This window comes from Rhea pennata, chromosome 1 (genome assembly GCF_028389875.1).
Source record: "Rhea pennata isolate bPtePen1 chromosome 1, bPtePen1.pri, whole genome shotgun sequence".
NCBI classification, from domain to species: Eukaryota; Metazoa; Chordata; class Aves; order Rheiformes; family Rheidae; genus Rhea; species Rhea pennata.
Genome location: NC_084663.1, coordinates 85602328 through 85620527, shown reverse-complemented (window position 1 = coordinate 85620527; position 18200 = coordinate 85602328). Strand labels below are relative to the sequence as shown.

At 38.3% G+C, this 18200-nt stretch overlaps 1 protein-coding gene across 1 annotated transcript in view; it reads left to right on the top strand.

The window, feature by feature from the left end:
- The first annotated feature begins 770 nt into the window (after nucleotides 1-770).
- The window catches only part of LOC134138033 (transient receptor potential cation channel subfamily V member 6-like), a 32333-nt gene continuing 14903 nt past the window's right edge, over nucleotides 771-18200 (top strand). The window contains exons 1-7 of the mRNA XM_062571227.1: nucleotides 771-901; nucleotides 12024-12121; nucleotides 12714-12836; nucleotides 14358-14498; nucleotides 15062-15160; nucleotides 15412-15587; nucleotides 16406-16552. Coding sequence (XP_062427211.1) covers nucleotides 771-901; nucleotides 12024-12121; nucleotides 12714-12836; nucleotides 14358-14498; nucleotides 15062-15160; nucleotides 15412-15587; nucleotides 16406-16552 — 915 coding nt within the window. The remainder of the gene's footprint in view (nucleotides 902-12023; nucleotides 12122-12713; nucleotides 12837-14357; nucleotides 14499-15061; nucleotides 15161-15411; nucleotides 15588-16405; nucleotides 16553-18200) is intronic.

The window sequence follows — 18200 nt, the reverse complement described above, 5'->3', positions numbered from 1 at the left end:
TAATTCCTGCCCCAAATATACTTTTCAGGAACATGAAGAAACAATATGAAGAAACAATGAGAGGATGCAGGAATTAAAGGAAAATGAAAAATGCAAAGCTTGCACATTAATCTACATAAACTCTTCTTCCAGCTTCTAAAGGGAATGTATTTTGTTTGTGCAAGGCAGAGAAGGTGGGGTCTATAATGATTGTCTTTAATGGGATTTGCAGAGGGCTAGAGTTGGAGGTGTGTCCTCATCTATACCGCCTTTCCAGAGCACAGTGTTTTTAGGGCACGTTCCCACAGGTTCATTCAGGTAAAAGGTGTTTTGCCTAGCTTGTTCAGCTGCCTGTTGCAAGTTCCTTATGCATTGCATTTCAGAGGGAGCCACAGTTGCATAAGTGGGAAGGTTACTTTTAAATTCTAGACTTTAGAAACAGAACAGAAATACTAGAAGCCTAAGACATCAGTTCTGTGCTGACATCCTCAGTGCTGTATAGGGTCTTTGTAAAGGGAAGGCTCCTGGTGAGGTATTTCTAAATCAGGCACACCTTTGGGTTGGGCTATTTTGGAAACGAAGTATCTGTTGATGAGGTTAGAGGTATGGTCTGCAAGGCAGAAGTGATTTTATTTTGTGTTCTCACATGTACTTTGATCAGCTGATGCATCTGAAGGACAGTCTCCTGTAAGTGAAGAGCAGCACTGCCTTGTAGTAAGCCTTTCCTGATTTTTATCAGTGAGGACTGCTGGATATCAGGCAGCTGGGCAAGATAGAAAAAGGGACGTGCAATGGGGGTGCCTTTATTTGGGGATAGCAAGTCCTTCTATTTCCGGATCTGGAATGGACTGAGCCAGATGTTGCAAGGCAAAAAATCCTGGGATAAACATCTGGATGAAATCTACCTTCTCCAGCAGAAAAGGTACCGTGCACTTCAGCTTTCTTGTCTTTCCCTTTCTTCCTGCTGCTTCTTCCTCTTTTCCATTAGCCTTTCCTGCCAACAGATAAGCTTTAAACAGCTTGGGTGTACTTTTTTCTATAGGATTTCTTTTTTCAAGTTGGAATGTTTCTGGAGTTCCAGTCATTTTCTTTCACAACTGGGTTTACTAGATCTCAACTGAATCATCCTCAGTGCAGCATTTCCATCACAAATTCAAAATATGTGCTCTGTCTTTCCTGCTTTCATTTTTAAAGCTCACAAATTAAGGAGATTTCATCATTAAGAGCGTGTATTGGTTATTTATGCTGCATTGAGCTATGTTTGAAATAATGGCTTGCTAGGGGGATTCTGCTTTCTACCTCTCTGAAGCTTGCCCTTACTCTGGGACCCAGTGAGCTCAGTGCTATTCCACATTTTGGTGGTCATTCAGTTCCTAGGCTGAGCTGCTGTTTCTCACTCCTTGACCTAGATGCCAGTATCTTCAAAGCATGTAGGGAATCCTCTTGGACCTAACCTTATCAAGAGGATTGCCTGTGTCTTCACATGTAAATACTGGATCAAGGCTGTTGCTGCTGTGCAAGGTTGCCCCTTCCACATACAGGGATGCAGGATTGTTCAGGAAATGGAGCTGTATCTCTAGTTTTCGTTGTTCCTTGTAATTTCTGCATGCACATTAAATGCAGTTCTCAAGTCATGAAATTGCTTCCATTCCCTTGTAAAAATCTTTCCTTTCTTTCCCTCCAAACTCTGAGCATCTCTGGGGACAAAAATGTGGCCACATGAAACAACAGAGATATATTTGTGATGTGTGTGTGTGTGTGTGTGTGTGTGTACAGAAATAAGTACGATAACACTTTAAGAGGGACAAATGGACTTATCTGGTTTTAGGGAAAGAACTTCCACATAGTAGCATCATTTAATTGCTGACCAAATAGCAGAAGCCTGTTTTATTTTACTTCAAAATAGTTGGACATATATAGGTTAAAAATGGAAGGAGAGGGGACAACAAATGTGTCTCCATGAAGCTCTGAAATGTTTAAATGTGGGCATGACAAACCAGATCTTTTGGAACATTGATGAAAAAACATGGGTAACTGAAAAATAAGCTCTCAGTAGATCCTGTAGATGTCCAAGTGAACATATGCAATGTAAAGTCTGAAGATATTAATATGTTTATAGTTTCAACAATAATATTTTTATATTTTTAAGTAATAGAGGTGTGGGTTGAAAGGGACCTTTGGAGATCTCTAGTCCAACTTCCTATCAGAAGCAGTGCTATTACCAATGTTAGATCTGGTTGTTTTGGCTTTGTTTGGCTGACTCTTGAAAGCCTCCCAGAACAGATTCCACCACTTCTCTGAGCTTGTTTTCCAGTGCTGCAGTAACATCTTCGCAAAGAATTTTTTTTCCTAATGTCCAGCCTGAAGCTCCCAAGTCACAATTTTCTGCTCTTGCTCTTTGTTTTATCATCTTCTACTACCAAGAAGGGTTTGGCCCCTTCTTCTTTATCAGTCCCCTTCACCTAGTTGTAGGCTGCTATTTAATTGCTCCTCAACCTCCTCTTCAGCTGACTGAACCCAGCTCCCTCAACCTTACCTCATATGTCATGTGCTTTAGGGTGAACATCTTGCTTATTACTGCTGCTGGAGAAAAACAAAAAAACTGTCAAACATATAATGACTTCATACATTTCTCATAGATCATTACAGTGTAATGAGTGGTTCTCATCTGACATCTCTGTGTTTCTTTATAAACTCAGCTTAAAAAACACATATACTGCATATGATTTCCTGCGTATTTTTAAATTAAATCAGAGCGGCATGGAGACAGATTTGTTCGATCCCATTTTAGGTCTATGTGTTTCCCACTACTTTCAAGTAACATAAAATAGCCTTCTGCTGCTCAGTCATATTAGACGTTATCAATATGTAGAAGCTCTTTCCTAAAGAGGGACAAGTGTATTATTCCATCTTGTTATTCTGTTCTTTCCTTTCCATATGCATATTTTTTCTTGTGCAGCCATGTTTTTTGTCTGAGGGATTTTCAGAATTTGAGGTAAAAGAAAAGAAACTTTTTACAAAGGACTGGAAGCAGTTTTATGACTCTCATATTGTTAACTAGGTACAGACAGTGATGAAAAACATCAGGAAAACCTTCTGTGGTGGCTTGTGTATGAAACTGTCCTTAGAAAACTTTTGCTTTTTGTGGAAAAGCTGCTGTAAGCCACTTTTACTTCATCATGCCATTTTGTTTTCTGGAATTGCAGTGTTGTGGCCTTAGCTTGCATTCTTCTTAGTGTTGAATTCTTCTTAATGTTAACAAGGAATACATACAAGAATAAGCAGCAATTAATTTTCACTATTACTGTGCAAAAAGCCAGTGGAAAATGTGGTACTATTTATCTACTGTGCTCTGGCTTAATAATTTATTGTGTTATGATTCTGCACTAGGAGAACCGTGTTTTTTCCTGATCTACAACTGATGATGATAAAACTTGGAAGTTAACTTTTTTGATAATTCTCACCTTCACTGGTGTTGCTGTTTGTTCTTGCTCCATGTGTAGTAATCTTATTGACGTTTTGGCTCAGAGCTGTCCACAGTGATCCTACATTGTATAGCATTTCCTAAAGGGATATCAAAATTCAGTAGATGTAACATAATTTCCTACTAAGATCAGAGAAGATTTTGAGTTCGTCTTTCCTTACTGTGCTGTGCTGGAGTATTCCTCTTAACCAGCTTGTAGCTCAGTGCAGAGTCTTGACGATAGTGATCTCATGAACTTCCCAAAGTTATCTTTGGAATTAGACTCTGGGAGCTGCGTAGCCTAGAACTTAAGAACTTAAAAAAACAGCATAGTTCAGGATCATGGAGAACAGAGATAAATAGCTGTCAAAAAATAGTTATGAAAATTAAGGCCTGATAAGAAGAGGAATTACATGCCTGTCACAGCCTACTAGAGCTGTCAAAAATGATGGAAACCATTTTTATTTTTTTTTACCTGTTTTTCTGTGTAAGACTCTCTAAGTGAGCAGAATCTCCACAGATTCTCCACAGAATCTCCACAGCATGTAATGTTGGAAACTCTACTGTATAAGAATTGCAACGTTCATCAGAAATAATTGATATATAAATTAGAACAAGTGAGTACATGGAACCAGGACAGTTAGGCTGTATTCTACTTTCTGTAATTGCCTGCCTCTGTAATTTTTATAAGTCATCTATCTTATGTGTATCCCCTCTCTCATAGCTATTGCTTAGGGAGTAGTGGTATCACCTGACTTCCTGGGATGCTGTGAGAATTAATTATTTCAATAACAATAATTTAACTTGTGTAGTACATTTCAACATGAATATCAAAGCCCTTTTACATATATTAATTATAGAAATATAGAAATCTGTTCCATCAGAAACAGTCCATTAGAGATGGTTGGGGCAATTTGCATACCTTACAGAGAGCTGTGAAGCTCATTCCAAACATGTCAATAAAAACTTTGTATCCTTCTTCAACATCGCTGTTCTTATTCTCTTGGGGTTTTATGTGGCTCTTCAATCCAACAGACAGATTAGTCTTTCTTGTACTTGGAATGCTTTGCTTACCAAAAAAACAAACATGGTGCAAACAAAAAGTAACTCAGCCTAATGCTATTGCACTGAGCTGGTTAAGAGTTTTACAGGGACACAGTGAGCCTTTGAGCTTCTAGATCAGTTTATCTCAAGTTGGTAGTAAGTAAGAGATGTCACCTGAGGTTTGCTTTTCACTTGTCTGAACAACCTTACCGAGATTTCAGAAAAAAAAATGATGTACAACTGTCCTGTCTTAAAATCCACAATGCTTGTCAATATTAATTGGTTCCTTTGCTCTCAAAGATGACAGGGGCACAAAGATGTCAGCTCCCAGTTGCAATCCATCATTTGTAATGTTTCATTGACAATGCTTCTGAGCAGTCAAGGCACAAAGAACAGCCTGTTGGAAACTGCTGCTGCATGTAAGACAAAGTCAAAGGTATCACTGATAGCATTTTTAGTCTTCTTTTCTTGTGCTATTAGGCCCTCACTGTAAGAAGTTTTGAGGAGCCTAATAATGGAAAACCAATCACCTTAATTTCACAGATGTGATGCTCATCTGGAGCTCACATTTCCCCCACAACAAACACACACACGTGCGTGCGTGCGCGCACACACACACACACACATAAACCCCTTTGACCCCAGTGCCTAAGATATAACATAGGCCATAGGCCTAGCAAACCATTTGCTTTCTTAAACTTGGCTATAGGTTTCCTTATGAAGAATTAAACATGGAATTTATTCTCTGCAAAAATCAAACAAAAATATTAGAGAAAATCAAATAGATGCAGGGTGAAGAAAATAAACTAGTATGAATCTGCCTGAAGATCCCTATTGACAAAGGCTGGATTTTTTGTCTTAGAAGGAGATTATGTTTTAGAGAACAATTTAATTTTATGAATAGCTCAGTTAATAAATAAATAACCAGTGTGGAAGAAATAAATTGTTGATCCAATTGTAGCATGAGATTATTCTTGTGGTGCTGTTGGATGCAAATTTTAAAAGAGTATCATTGCCAGGAGAATGCTGTATTGAAGATGAATGAGGAAGTTTTCTGCTACTCAGTGTGGTGGATGGTTTAAACATCAAAGGGGATAAAACCTCAATCTCAGTTGCTTGTCCAGTAACATCTGCAATTACCAACCTGACTATCCAAAATAATTCTATTTTCTGCTTATTGCTGCATTTGATGTTCATATATGCACATTGATAGGCCCCTCAGAGACACTTAAGACAGGTGAGCACTGATTAATGATGTAAATTAAGACTACAGAACTGTCACATGGCTGCTACAATTTGAGTGTTTTTAGTATCCTACAAACAGCAGCATTATAGCATGGGTCTTTTTCCTGGCAGAAAGAAACAATAAAGCTCATTACCATAGGAGAAGATCTGTTTGCTGTCAGCTTCCACAAATAAACAGAAGAGTTTCCAGTTAAACTATTGATTCTTGCTGTCAGTGTTGAAGAAATTTGATGACATTGCCCCTGTTTTACTTTTCTGAGTCTCTGTTATCGTAATCTGTCTCTTTTTCACTTTGCACTCTTCATTTATAACTCGTTATTTGGCATTGCTCTTCCTTCTGGCTGATTAGCTTTCTCTGAGCATTCCCTTGCTCTCCTGAAGACTTGCAAACATAAACATGATGGCACAAAGAAGGGAGAAATGAATCTTTTTTGGTGATCTCATGATGAAGTGCTGAAGGATAGATATTCTGAGTACAACAACAGGGAAAGAAAAAAAACACTAAAATAAAATGCTGCTGCAGAATTCATAGACCAGTTTAAAAGAATTGCCTTAAGCCTTCTATAATGGATATCACCATGAAGATAGGGAATGAAGCCAGCAGATGCCAAATTAAAACTATATCCAGCAATAAGAATAATCAAGTTTGGGAATGCCTCAAGCAATAGAAGGGAAAAAAAAGGCTTCATATTTTTTGGTATCAAAATAGTTCACATATTCCTTCATTAAAAAGATAACCTTATAAATTAAAATTCCTACCTTTATAACTGAGTCTTACAGAGTTAGTAGTGCCTAAGAAGCTTTAAATGCAGAAACATACATATCACCAGCAGAAAGCACTTATGAAATCCTTAATCTTCTCTAAAGTTATTTCACATGACTCCCTTGGTCAGAATCTGACCTACATTCTATCTCCTCTTTGTTTCACAATGGATTTTCAGGTGTTACTGACTTTGTCCTCACCTATAGTGAAAAACAAATCACAGCTTCCTGAGCCTATCATTGAGTCATCTATTAAGTAAACTGAATGACAGTAATACAGGATCCAGAATCACTGAGTGCCTCAAGACAGCTACATAGCTTAACTCAGTAGGAAGAACTTAGCTGCAGTTCCAGTTGGATACTGGCATGGTTATTGTTGCCCATCAGAACTACTATTTGTCTATGTAACTATGTTTACTCTAAACTGATCCTATAAGGAGACATCAGTGTTACATTGTAACTAGTGTAACATTAGTTTGGTCTAGTGTTACACATATAACTTAGGTCGATAGATTAGGAGTTTATTGTCCCTTGATTACATAGTTGATGCAGGAAGTGACATAGAATAGCATCTTAGATTAGCTGTGCTGAATTGTTTTCTCAAAGTGCCTAAGTAGGTCCCTGTGCTGAATCATTCTCTGAAATGTTCCCTCTCCATCCAGTGACTGTAATGGTAATTTATGGAAACTAACCATCTAGTGTAGGAAGCTCTGTTAAGAGTTTAAATTTATAGTTTTTGTTTTGTGGCTACTTTGACACCCAGAAACTAGAGTTGTAACATGTAGAATTCATACTGGGTTTTGATGAGTCAGGAAGAAAATTGGTTAAATATCCAGAGCTATTAAAAATTTCCAATTGTAATCTAGTGTGAAGATTCAAATTCAGGTGACGTAATTCGGATTTTTTTTTTTTTTGGGGGGGGGGGCATTTGTGAAGGTAGTTCATCCACTACTTAACATTTGTATATTCACCACTTTGAAATAATGTGTTAAAAGTTGGTTGATAATTATAATGATATATTTTAAATGACAGTAAAATATGTTCCCAGTTAGGGGCCATAAAATTAAGAGACGGTAAAAACATGGTATAAATGTGTAAGTCATGGATTTCTGAGGCGTTGGAAGCAGTGTGCTGTGACATTTATTAACAATTCTGGGTTATTTACTAGCTTGCTATTTGTCCTGGCACCTCTAATTCTGTGAGCCCAGTTGAAAGGTAGAGTAGACAAGTTTGAAGAGAGAATGAGTAGACAGGTTTGAAAATTTTTGCCTGAGTTTCTGAAAGCTGAGTATAACAGTTACTAAGTGTCTGTCTCTTAACAGGCTTATGATTTAATTAGTTGTTTACAAAGGCTTTGGAGAATTTGGGGAGAAAGGTATTGTGCTTGTGCCCTCCCACATTGTCTCATGCCCAATCCTTCCTCCTTGCTGAGGTAATCTGTGGGATAAAGGCATACCCAGTAAAGCATCAACATAGTAATTGTGGTATTGTTTATACTATTCAACCCCCATCTCCTTCCCACTTCCCGCCTCTGCAAGTTACATTTTCCAGAAACACAATCTTCCTCAGCCAAAATAATGGCTGAAGTGACAAACTTGCTTTACTTATATTGAATCTTACAAGTTTTGCTCCAAATGCCTCTTTATTTTCTTCCTATCTGTCTGATCCTAGTAGTAATGTTCTCATCAAATCACCTTGTAATTAGCAATTAGAGCAAATAACATATTGATAAGATAAAGAAAAAAATACTGCCCATGGCAGGAAGGCCAAAAGTTTGAAGGAGACTTACAAAAATATCAGCATGGCTCCCTGATTTGATTAGGACACTTCTTTATATTCTGAATATCTATAGCTATATTCTGTTCTTTAGTACTTTTCTAGTCTAGCTTCTAGTGATTTGGAAATGGGACATTCTTGGTGGTAGAAAGGTTCCTTTTATGAAATCATAAATATTCCCTTCAATTATGCTTTTATTATATAATATTATATGCCTGTGCCCCTTAGCTTACATTTAGTCAACTGATTCCTATTAATTTGTGTACTTCTGATATCTCTTTGTTTTGCTTTACCTCCCAAATTCTCTCAAGCATGTCAATATCCCTATCCTATAAGGCTGTCCAGAGCTTTGACACGTTTCAGTGGATTAAATCCAAAGATAATTGGATATCAGAGAAACTTCTTTGCTTCAGGTTTATAAAGTATTATTAGTATTGTTAGTAAAGTATTATTAGTAAATTTAAGGCAAGAAATATATATTTCTATAAGACTCAGAATTTTTTGACAGTTTTGTATTTTAATGTTGAATCATCCTATACCTGTTAGGCACAAATTCTGATGGCCATGAGTCATTCATTCTCTCTCTCCTTTTCTCTGTCTCTATTTTTCTCTCTTTCTCAATTTATCCTGTGGCTTATAATAGAGCTTTATTAATAGAAAATGGGTTCTAACATCAACTTTATTAATTAATGCGAAACACCTATTGTTTTTATAGTACTTGCCCCAGAAAGCTGTATCCCTACAATCTTGCAAATAAATAATACCATAATACAAGGAAGAAATCTATGACAGCATAAAGAACAAACATTGAATGTATCTCCAAGTTTATAATTTGGACTAAAATATGTTTTATTTTGGGGGCTGGAGTGGGGGCGGAGTGAGACTGACGTCCAGCCCAGTAGTTGTTCAGCTATGGTAAAAGTACTGAGTGTCCTTTTCCAAATAGGTAAGGAAAACAAGGCTGAAGTTCTCCTTGTTCGTAGCAGCATTGTTGTTGCTCTACAGTTTTCCTTAGTCTTACTCCATTTCACACATTTTGACTTGATGTGAGCAGTACTAGGAATTTAGGAATAATTAAAAATCTATGCTGTAAGAAAGTAGAGGTGATATAAAAGTATGAAATTTGCCTCCAAGCACAGGCCTACAGCTGAACTTACCCCATTTGGAGTGAGGATTCTCTTGCTATTTCATTCTGAAAGATCAGGAGACATAACCTGTTTCTTTTGGTGCTCTTCCCCCCCCCCCCCCCCCCCCCGCTTAAAGCTTTAGCTCTTGAACTTGGGCTACTTAGAAGTTTTTATTTGTATAAAAAATCCACTCCAAAACATTTTTTTAAGAATGAAAAGATACCTCTGAAAATATTGTAAGACAATAAAAATAATAGTAGTTTTTGTTCAATCTTTCATGATTTTTTGGTGCCCCAATTTTGAACATTAGCAAAACTTGTTTGGGTGCTGATCAAGCAGGTATGGCAGGTAACCAGCACACTAACAATCAGATTGAAAAGAAATTTTCTATTCCATTCAGGAGGTAACAAAAAAGAAATCTTTAAATAATATCTTATTTATGTGTTTTGTATAATAGGTTGGCTCATTTGTGGGAAAAGATGAGATTAGTTGGTCAGGTTCTCCACAGCGATTTATTTTTTTTCTCTGCAAATGCCTCTCTCATTCATTATCCAGGAAACAGTGTCTGTTTGGTTTCCAGGTTTTCTTAGTTATCCTGGAAAACTGGATCCTTTTATTCCCCAAACTGGAGCAGCTCTGTAGTTCATCTCTGCCACAAGGTTAATTCCTCCACACTCCACAGAAAAAAACAAAACCCACATAGAAAGGTTAAAGGTCGTACTCATATTTACTATCCTTGATCTCTTTCTACAGGAATCTCAAGGTTAGAAAGCTTCCTTTTTCTTATCCCCGTATTCTGGGGTCACAAGACAGGATGAAATGCTAGATGGGAGGTTAGCAGAGTTTTCCTCAACACCTGCAGGGGCAACTTCTTCTTTATATTTTAAAAGCATAAGCCTGGTCCAGGTTAACGACTGTAACAGGATCCATGAGACCTGGGGAAGAAAGCCAGTTATTGTAGTCCTGTGTATCTCTTGAAAAGAGCTTCAATAACTCCTTAAGCACCTCAGCTTTCAGATAAACTATGCTGGACTATTTTCAATGATTCCCCTTTTACCTGTTTCACATTTTTTTTGTACTTTGTTTACTAGTTAGATACTACTATAGAATCTGGGGCCACCAGCTCATCTCAGCCTGCTACCCAGCTAGTGTGGGGAAATAGCACAGCTGGTAACAAGTGGTAGAATGTAAAAGACAGTGCAAATAAAAGCTGTTACTCAGCATGTATGGCAAGTATGGCTGAAGCCTCAGATTGTTCAGCTTCCCAAGGCAGTGGAAAACCCTGAGGCAGCCTGATCAGATGTGTGAAGAATCAGACTTCAGTTCATGTAGAATCACTTGATGAAGTTCGTTGTGCCTAACTTCTTATGTGTCTCTTCATCATAGACAGAGCCTTCTAGCACCTCCAAGAAAGACCTATCCTATCCATCTCTATACACTGACTGTACCTGGTGCACAGGTGATCAGCTGAGATTGAATACCTAACTTTTAGAGAAACACTGCTGGGTGAAAGGAGCCCTGCCCAAAGCATTTCAACACTGATGAATTAGGCATCTAGGAAAAAAAATCCTAAAAATTTAGACTTTTAAAATCATTTTGGATTGGGATATATGCTTTTCAATTATAAGATTGAAGTTTTGCTATTTTTACACCAAGAATTGAGGGCTAGTAGCTTATGGATATTATCATGTCCGAACAGGGACTTTAGAAGAGGCATTCAGTATTGCAGGGACCACACTAAAATACAAGGGCTGATTTTCCACTGCTGTGATCAGCTTTGCACTGTCCAGGATACTGTTTGCATCAAATGACCTTACTGTAGTGAAGTACTTGTAAATTCTTATTTGACTCCGAAGAATCTACTGAAGTAAGCAAAAGCCTGGTGGAGTATTCAAGGGCATTCTTCAGCTATAAATGTTCCATTGGTCTGGGACTTGTTTGATGGCATATTCTTTCCCAGAATGGATATAATTTTCTGTTCTCATCAACTTTCTAAAATCTCTCAGCAACAGAAAACAATATTATAGCTAAGCTTGTAAATGTTTCAGATAAGTTTATATGATGAGCAGTTACATTTCAGATCTCATTCTTTTAATTATACCATAGGAAACTATGTTCAGATACAGGGGGAATTCTTGTTCATATTTTTTCTTTTCCATCCATTATGTGGGTAGTTTAGATGGAAATCCTTTTTTGTGTGTGTGTTTCATAAAAACCTACTGTCTTTTTTTGCTCATGAGATAGTTAGTCTGCTGGCAGAAGTCTCAAGTGACTGGTTGTTTGTTATCTTCTGTGCCTCAAACTGCAGGCTATGTACGCCAGAATCATTTTGGACTGGTTATTCCTTTCTCTTTTCCTTCTGCTGCCACCATATGGTTATGTGTCAGTAAGGCAAGAGCATGTGAAATATCTGCTTTTTAGCATTGGGTTTGTCTGCTTTTTCTGATTCCTTTATTTCTTTGGGGGGTGATATTCAAAAATACCTCAGATAGTAGGTATGTATTACCTACCTTTCAGGGACAAATCATTTCTGAAGATTCTTACTGGTTTGAGCAAAGTTCATTCTAGTTTTGCAGAGAGTTACCATGTGTTTGACTGTATTCTTTAACACTATTTCTTTATGGTAGGATCTGGGAATCCCCACTGCTCCAGGCTGCCAAGGAGAACAACCTCCAAGCCATTACAAAACTTCTCACTGATGGAACATGTGATATCTATCAAAGAGGTACTTGGTTATTTGTTACGAATTGTTTTTTGGGGAAGACAAGACCCTCCTGCACCTGCAAAGGTCTGAGTAGCATGGGGGTGTGTGCCATTACATTCTCATCAGCAGTATCAAATTACTTAACTGTGTATCAGTAGCTGAGAAAGGTATTGGCTTCTAGAACAAATGGAAGGAAAGTTCAATAATCTCCGTTTTGCAACAAAGTGAAATTTCTATCTTAGAGACACTGTCAATTCCTAAGTGAGTTGTGAATATCAGGGATGATATGGTTAATTTACAGCTTGACCAGGCCTCTTTTCTAGAGGGACTGAGGAAGGCCATTTCCTGGAGAAGATGGTCAGGGTGTGCTTATTTTAATTCCTGACACTCAAAAAGCATCCTCCTTTTCACAAACACCTGAAGTCTCTGCTCATCTTCCAGGTTTTGAAGGGGTAAAGGACAAGGCTATGTTGTTAGCATGTTACACAATGAGGCAGTACCCTCCAGTACTCAAGGAAGGACCCAACACTTCCATAATTCCAAATCACTATCTGCTTCTGTACCATATGGCAGAATGTCTAGTTGACCCACGTGCTTCCCTTACTTTCTCTAGGTGCAGTGGGGGAGACAGCCCTTCATGTGGCTGCCTTGTATGATAACGTGGAGGCTGCAGTGGCTTTGATGGAAGCAGCTCCAGAGCTCATCAATGAAAGGATGACATCAGAGCTCTATGAAGGTAACAGCTCAGGGTAGAAGGATGGTCAGAGCTCTCTGCAGAGGGAGGGAAGAAGTACTGTCTACACATTTAGGGAACAGTTCTGGTACTGTTCCTGGTTCAATATATTGCTAAGCTGCTACATTGTAAAACCAACATACAAGTGGCTCCTGAACCTTTGTGGAAAGATGAGATTATATTAAAACCAAATGCATGCACAACATGCAAAAACATACAAATGAGTAATTCACAGACCTTAACCCCTGGTGGGTTTATTGGCTACAGTGTGATTGCGAGGATATCTACAGTGTTTTGGCTTAATCTGTAGACACATCTAGTCCTTTGTAGCAAAGGGGTTACCTACCTGATTTCCTCTCAGAAGTGCAAAACTGGTTCTTTGATATACAAAGACTGGGGATTAAAACCAAATTTGTCTACATTTTCTTCTTCTTTCTTCTGAAGAGATATGAACATTTCCTTTTTCTGTTTATAAGTTTAGAATCAGCTCTAGATCTGAAATAATAGTTCTGGCTGACTATTACACTAGACAGATTCCTGAAACCACTAAAATAATAATTACCATTTTTTAAAAATTCCAATACCTTTTTTGAAGAATTTGATCAGGTCTGCTTTGGAAGCTTTGTCTTGATCTGCTCTTCATATCGCGTGAAGTGATTTCTGAGGGACATGAACTTCCAGTATACTTCCTGGAGGAATATGGCATGTCTTGTTTTCCCAGACGATACCTAGAAAGTGCATCCTGTTTGTTTTGCTGGCAGATTGTAAAATCCTTTTTCACAGATTCACAAAAAGATTTAAGTAGAAAGGGACCTCTGGAACTGCATCCAGTTCTGGGCTCCCCAGTGCAAGAAAGACATTGAGCTACTGCAGAGTCCAGCGTAAGGCTACAAAGATGATCAGAGGACTAAAGCATCTCTGCCATGAGGAAGGGCTGCGAGAGCTGAGACTGTTTAGCCTGGAGAAGAGAAGGCTGAGAGGGGATCTTATCAGTGTGTATAAGTACCTGAACGGAGGGTGTGAAGGGGATGGGGACAAACTCTTTTCAGTTGTCCCGTGCATCAGGACAAGAGGCAAGGTGCATAGACTGAAACACAGGAAGTTCTGCCTGAATATGAGGAGGAATTTCTTTCCTGTGAGAGTGAGAGTACACTGGACCAGGTTGCCCAGAGAGGTTGTGGAGTCTCCTTCTCTGGAGATATTCAAAACCCGCCTGGATGAAACCCTGTCTAACAGGCTCTAGGTGACCCTGCTTGAGCAGGGAAGTTAGACAAGATGATCTCCAGGGGTCCCTTCCAACCTTACCCATTCTGAGATTCTGTGAATCTGTAAATCTGTAATCTCACCCTCTGCTCAAACAGGGATAATATGAAAGGAAAATCGTATTTCCCAGGTACCCTATAGACCTAGTCATGCTAAACTTCTATTTACCATATGTGAAATGTGAACTGCAGACTACTGATCTCTGCTCTGACAGCCTGAAGTTGCTTTCTCAGAAGGCAAGTTTTTGTTTGTGTCTTGCAGGGCAGACAGCTCTCCACATTGCAGCAGTGAACCAGAACATCAGTCTGGTGAAGGCTTTGCTGAAGAGAGGGGCCAATGTCTGCATGGCACGGGCCACTGGGCAATTCTTCAGGCGCAGCTCCCAGAACCTCCTCTATTTTGGTATTTTCTCTCCTTGCTGCTATGGGAGGGGACCAGCAGAGTGATGAAGGAAACATGAGGGAGGATTGTTTAGGTCCCTACCTATAATGAATGAGCAGACGCTCCTGTCTCCAAGGTCCTTAGTCACACACCTTTTGGCAGACAGTACTGCTCCACCTAAGTATGTACACTCTGTTTAAATATAAATATGTATATATCTTATGCATTTTTACATTTGTGTGCATACAAAAATTATATATTGTATCAAAAGCATAATATAATTAATTCTATACTGCAGCTCACTTTTCATTCATTACTAAGATACTCTCCTGATAAGGATACTCTATTCTAGTGTAGATATCTGGATATCTAAGGATACTCTTTTCTAGTATTATGGGCTTATTATTTTCCTCCTTTCTGAGTAGGACTATGATGGGGGGCAGGAAATTTACAGCTTACCTGGAGTAACTCTTCTTTTCCTAAGCTCAGACTAAGTAGTATGGATAGCTTTCCCACTAAATGATCCAACCTCCCATACCTGCAAGGTCATTAATGTTGTTTCCTCTCTGTTCCTTTCTTCGCAGGAGAACACATTTTATCATTTGCTGCCTGTGTGGGAAATGAGGAGATTGTAAGGTTGCTCATTGAAAACGGAGCTGACATTAGAGCTCAGGATTATCTGGGTATGTGCTGTGGGCCCCAGTGAAATGCATACAGCAAAGCTGGACACTTCAAATCAGACTCTATCGTCTGTGCAAGCATATGTTTTTCTCTCATTACAAACAGCTGTTGGATGAGGCATGCGAGGAAAATGAAAGCCATTGTTAATGGCATCAGTCAAGTAGCACCTTATTAGTATTGTTAATCAGTAATTACTTTCCTACTACTGGGTTGGGCTATTCCATATATTTTACCTGTACTGCTTCTTCCACAGGTAACACTGTTCTTCACATCCTGGTTCTACAACCTAACAAGACATTTGCCTGCCATATGTACAGCCTGATACTTTCCTATGACAGGAGCAAACAGGGATCAGGATCACTTGAATTGATTTCAAACAATGAGGGACTTACTCCATTCAAACTGGCTGGAGTTGAGGGCAATACTGTGGTGAGTTTGTGTGTGACACATTTGCCTCCAGGGAGAGGTATTCAGAAATGGAGAACTTGAAGCAATCTCACCCAGATCAGGGGAGTTTTTGCCCACTGTTAGTGGGTAGATGTCCTTCCTTTTTGTGCCAGAAGTCTCATATAAGACTAGAAAACTGGTATAAGTTAATCCTAATGAGAGGAACTAGAACCTAAAGAACATATCTTCTCACCCAATTTTTGAAACATTTCAGTTATATAGGTGTTAACAGAGAGATCTACCCATTTTTAAAAGTTATCTCTGCTATCTAGATGTTATTACCCTAAATATGATGCACAGAAAAGAAATAACATATACAAGAACTCTATTTTTGATATAAAATCTCATGCTTAAGCTGATGGAAAGTATAATTACACATGATTAAGACCCCATTGCACTATTGTTATTTGTCTACTGCCAGAAACAAGATACTAGACTGCATGGATCATTGGTCTCCTTCAGGATAATAGGTCCTGTCTGTATTCTTGATAATGCATGTCTGAAAAAGATTACTCTGTTTTGTGTATTATCTTGTTTAAAAGTGGTAAGACCAGGCTTCTTAAAAAGAATGTTTTAAAATTATACATTTTGAGAACATCCAGTGTCATTTTTGTAAGTGAAAGAACTGTTTATCATTATAGTAGAGAAGCAGGTCCTGAAAGATGTGAGAACAACAACAACCAAGAAGTTCAAGGGAATATTTTGTAAAGAAGGATTTTTGACAACGTTAGTGTGTTGCAATGAAAATGAATATTAATGGGTAGTTTCTGATCTCCTTAACACCCTTCCTTTCCCCTCAGATGTTTCAGTATCTCATGCAGAAACGGAAGTACAATCTTTGGTCCTTTGGCCCCTTGACCACTGTGCTCTACGATCTCACAGAGATTGACTCCTGGGCTGAAGATCAGTCCTTCCTTGAGCTCATTGTCTCAACCAAGAAGAGAGAGGTATTGTGGACAGCAAATGCTTTTTCTTTGCATAATAAACACATAATAAAATAAATTCCCTTTGTGTCACACGCTGCAGGGAATACATGAAATGTAGCAGCTTTTTTATGATATGGCTGTATTGGATGCTTTGACAGTTACTCTAGAGACACAAAGCTTGTGGATGGTTGAAGGAACTTAATCAGTATCACAGCTGTAGAAAGCTATTTACTAGAGAGACTCTAAAACTACTTGTTATTTATGTCTTTGAATCTGGTGAAAGAGAAAGAACCTTTTGCTGAATCACACTGCCATTTCCTTTTCCTTGCTAATGCCAACTCTCACGACATCTCTGTGAGGCAGACAGTGAATTCAGAACTCCTAAGCTAGAGAGCAATAGAGCAACCTTAGAAGTTGTCCCGAATGACAAACCATAGTCCTAAAAGAAAGAAAAAAAATTGTCCCTATGTCTTTTTCTAAACCACATAGTACATGCAGATGCAAAATTCCTAATTTCAGAAGCTAGATTGTTCCCAAATAGCATAAGATATGATGACTTTTTTATTTTCCAGAACATTGTTAAAACACGAATAATTGCATTTTTGGCATGCATAACTAGTAATTCTTTTTTTTTGCATTTCATATACCTGTGGCCCAAAATGTTTTCTTCTCTGCAAGGATGTTATGTATTACCTCACATACTCTAACATAACCTCTCAGTCTGATAACTGGACTAGCGTAGTGTCTTTAGGCACCAATTATAAGCAAATTTCGCTTGCATCCTCTTTAGAGGATACAAACACAAATAGATACTAAGGCATAGTTTCTGACCCTTTACCATTTAACTGGACAAAATGTGGAAGAAATAAAAGAGAGCTAAGCTACAGAAAGACTATAGTAAGCTTCCAAACTTACTTTCACTTCTTTAAAAACAAAATGTGAACATCTAAGGCTAGATTGCTCTAGCTAGATTCATTCTCTCTCACTCTCTTCTGATCCTTCTGGATATTTCTTAGGCCATTCAATAGTTCTCTTAGACTTTTGTCCATTTCCTGAAACATACATATTCCTTGCGAAGCGCTCAGTCTAGCTTCGGCTACTTAGAGGAAACAGGGCAATACAGTAAAGGAAGGAAAACATCTAAACAGTAATAAGTTGTCATTTAATGTAATCTGCTCAAGTCACTTTGACTCACTTCCCCTTCTTGCTCCTTGCAATGGTCCCCTAAATCGTACATTAGGAAATAGCTATTTTTCCAAGAATCTTGGCTGAAGATGCCAGCTGAGCACCAAATGTCAATGAGGCCTTTTCTGTAAAAGGGTGACAGCTATATCTAGTTTATTGAAAATTAGCCTGAGTTCTGATAACTTTTTGAGGATAAAAGTTGCTGATAATAGCAATTACCATTTCTCTGATAAACATTTGAAATGGTTTTGTCATGTGTCTTGTGAAGCCTGCATATGTTCTCTTAGAATAGCCGAATAAATTCTTCCCTTTTTTATAGGTAAAGACCTGCAAATGAAATAACACTGATGATCCTAAAGTAGCTCAATCCAGCTGGTTCTGACTATTTGTTAAGTATACTGAGCTCCTTGACCTACAAAGCAAACTTTGATCCTCCATAAACACGGTAGCCATGGATCTGTTTCTGGACCTTAAGTGTTTGCCT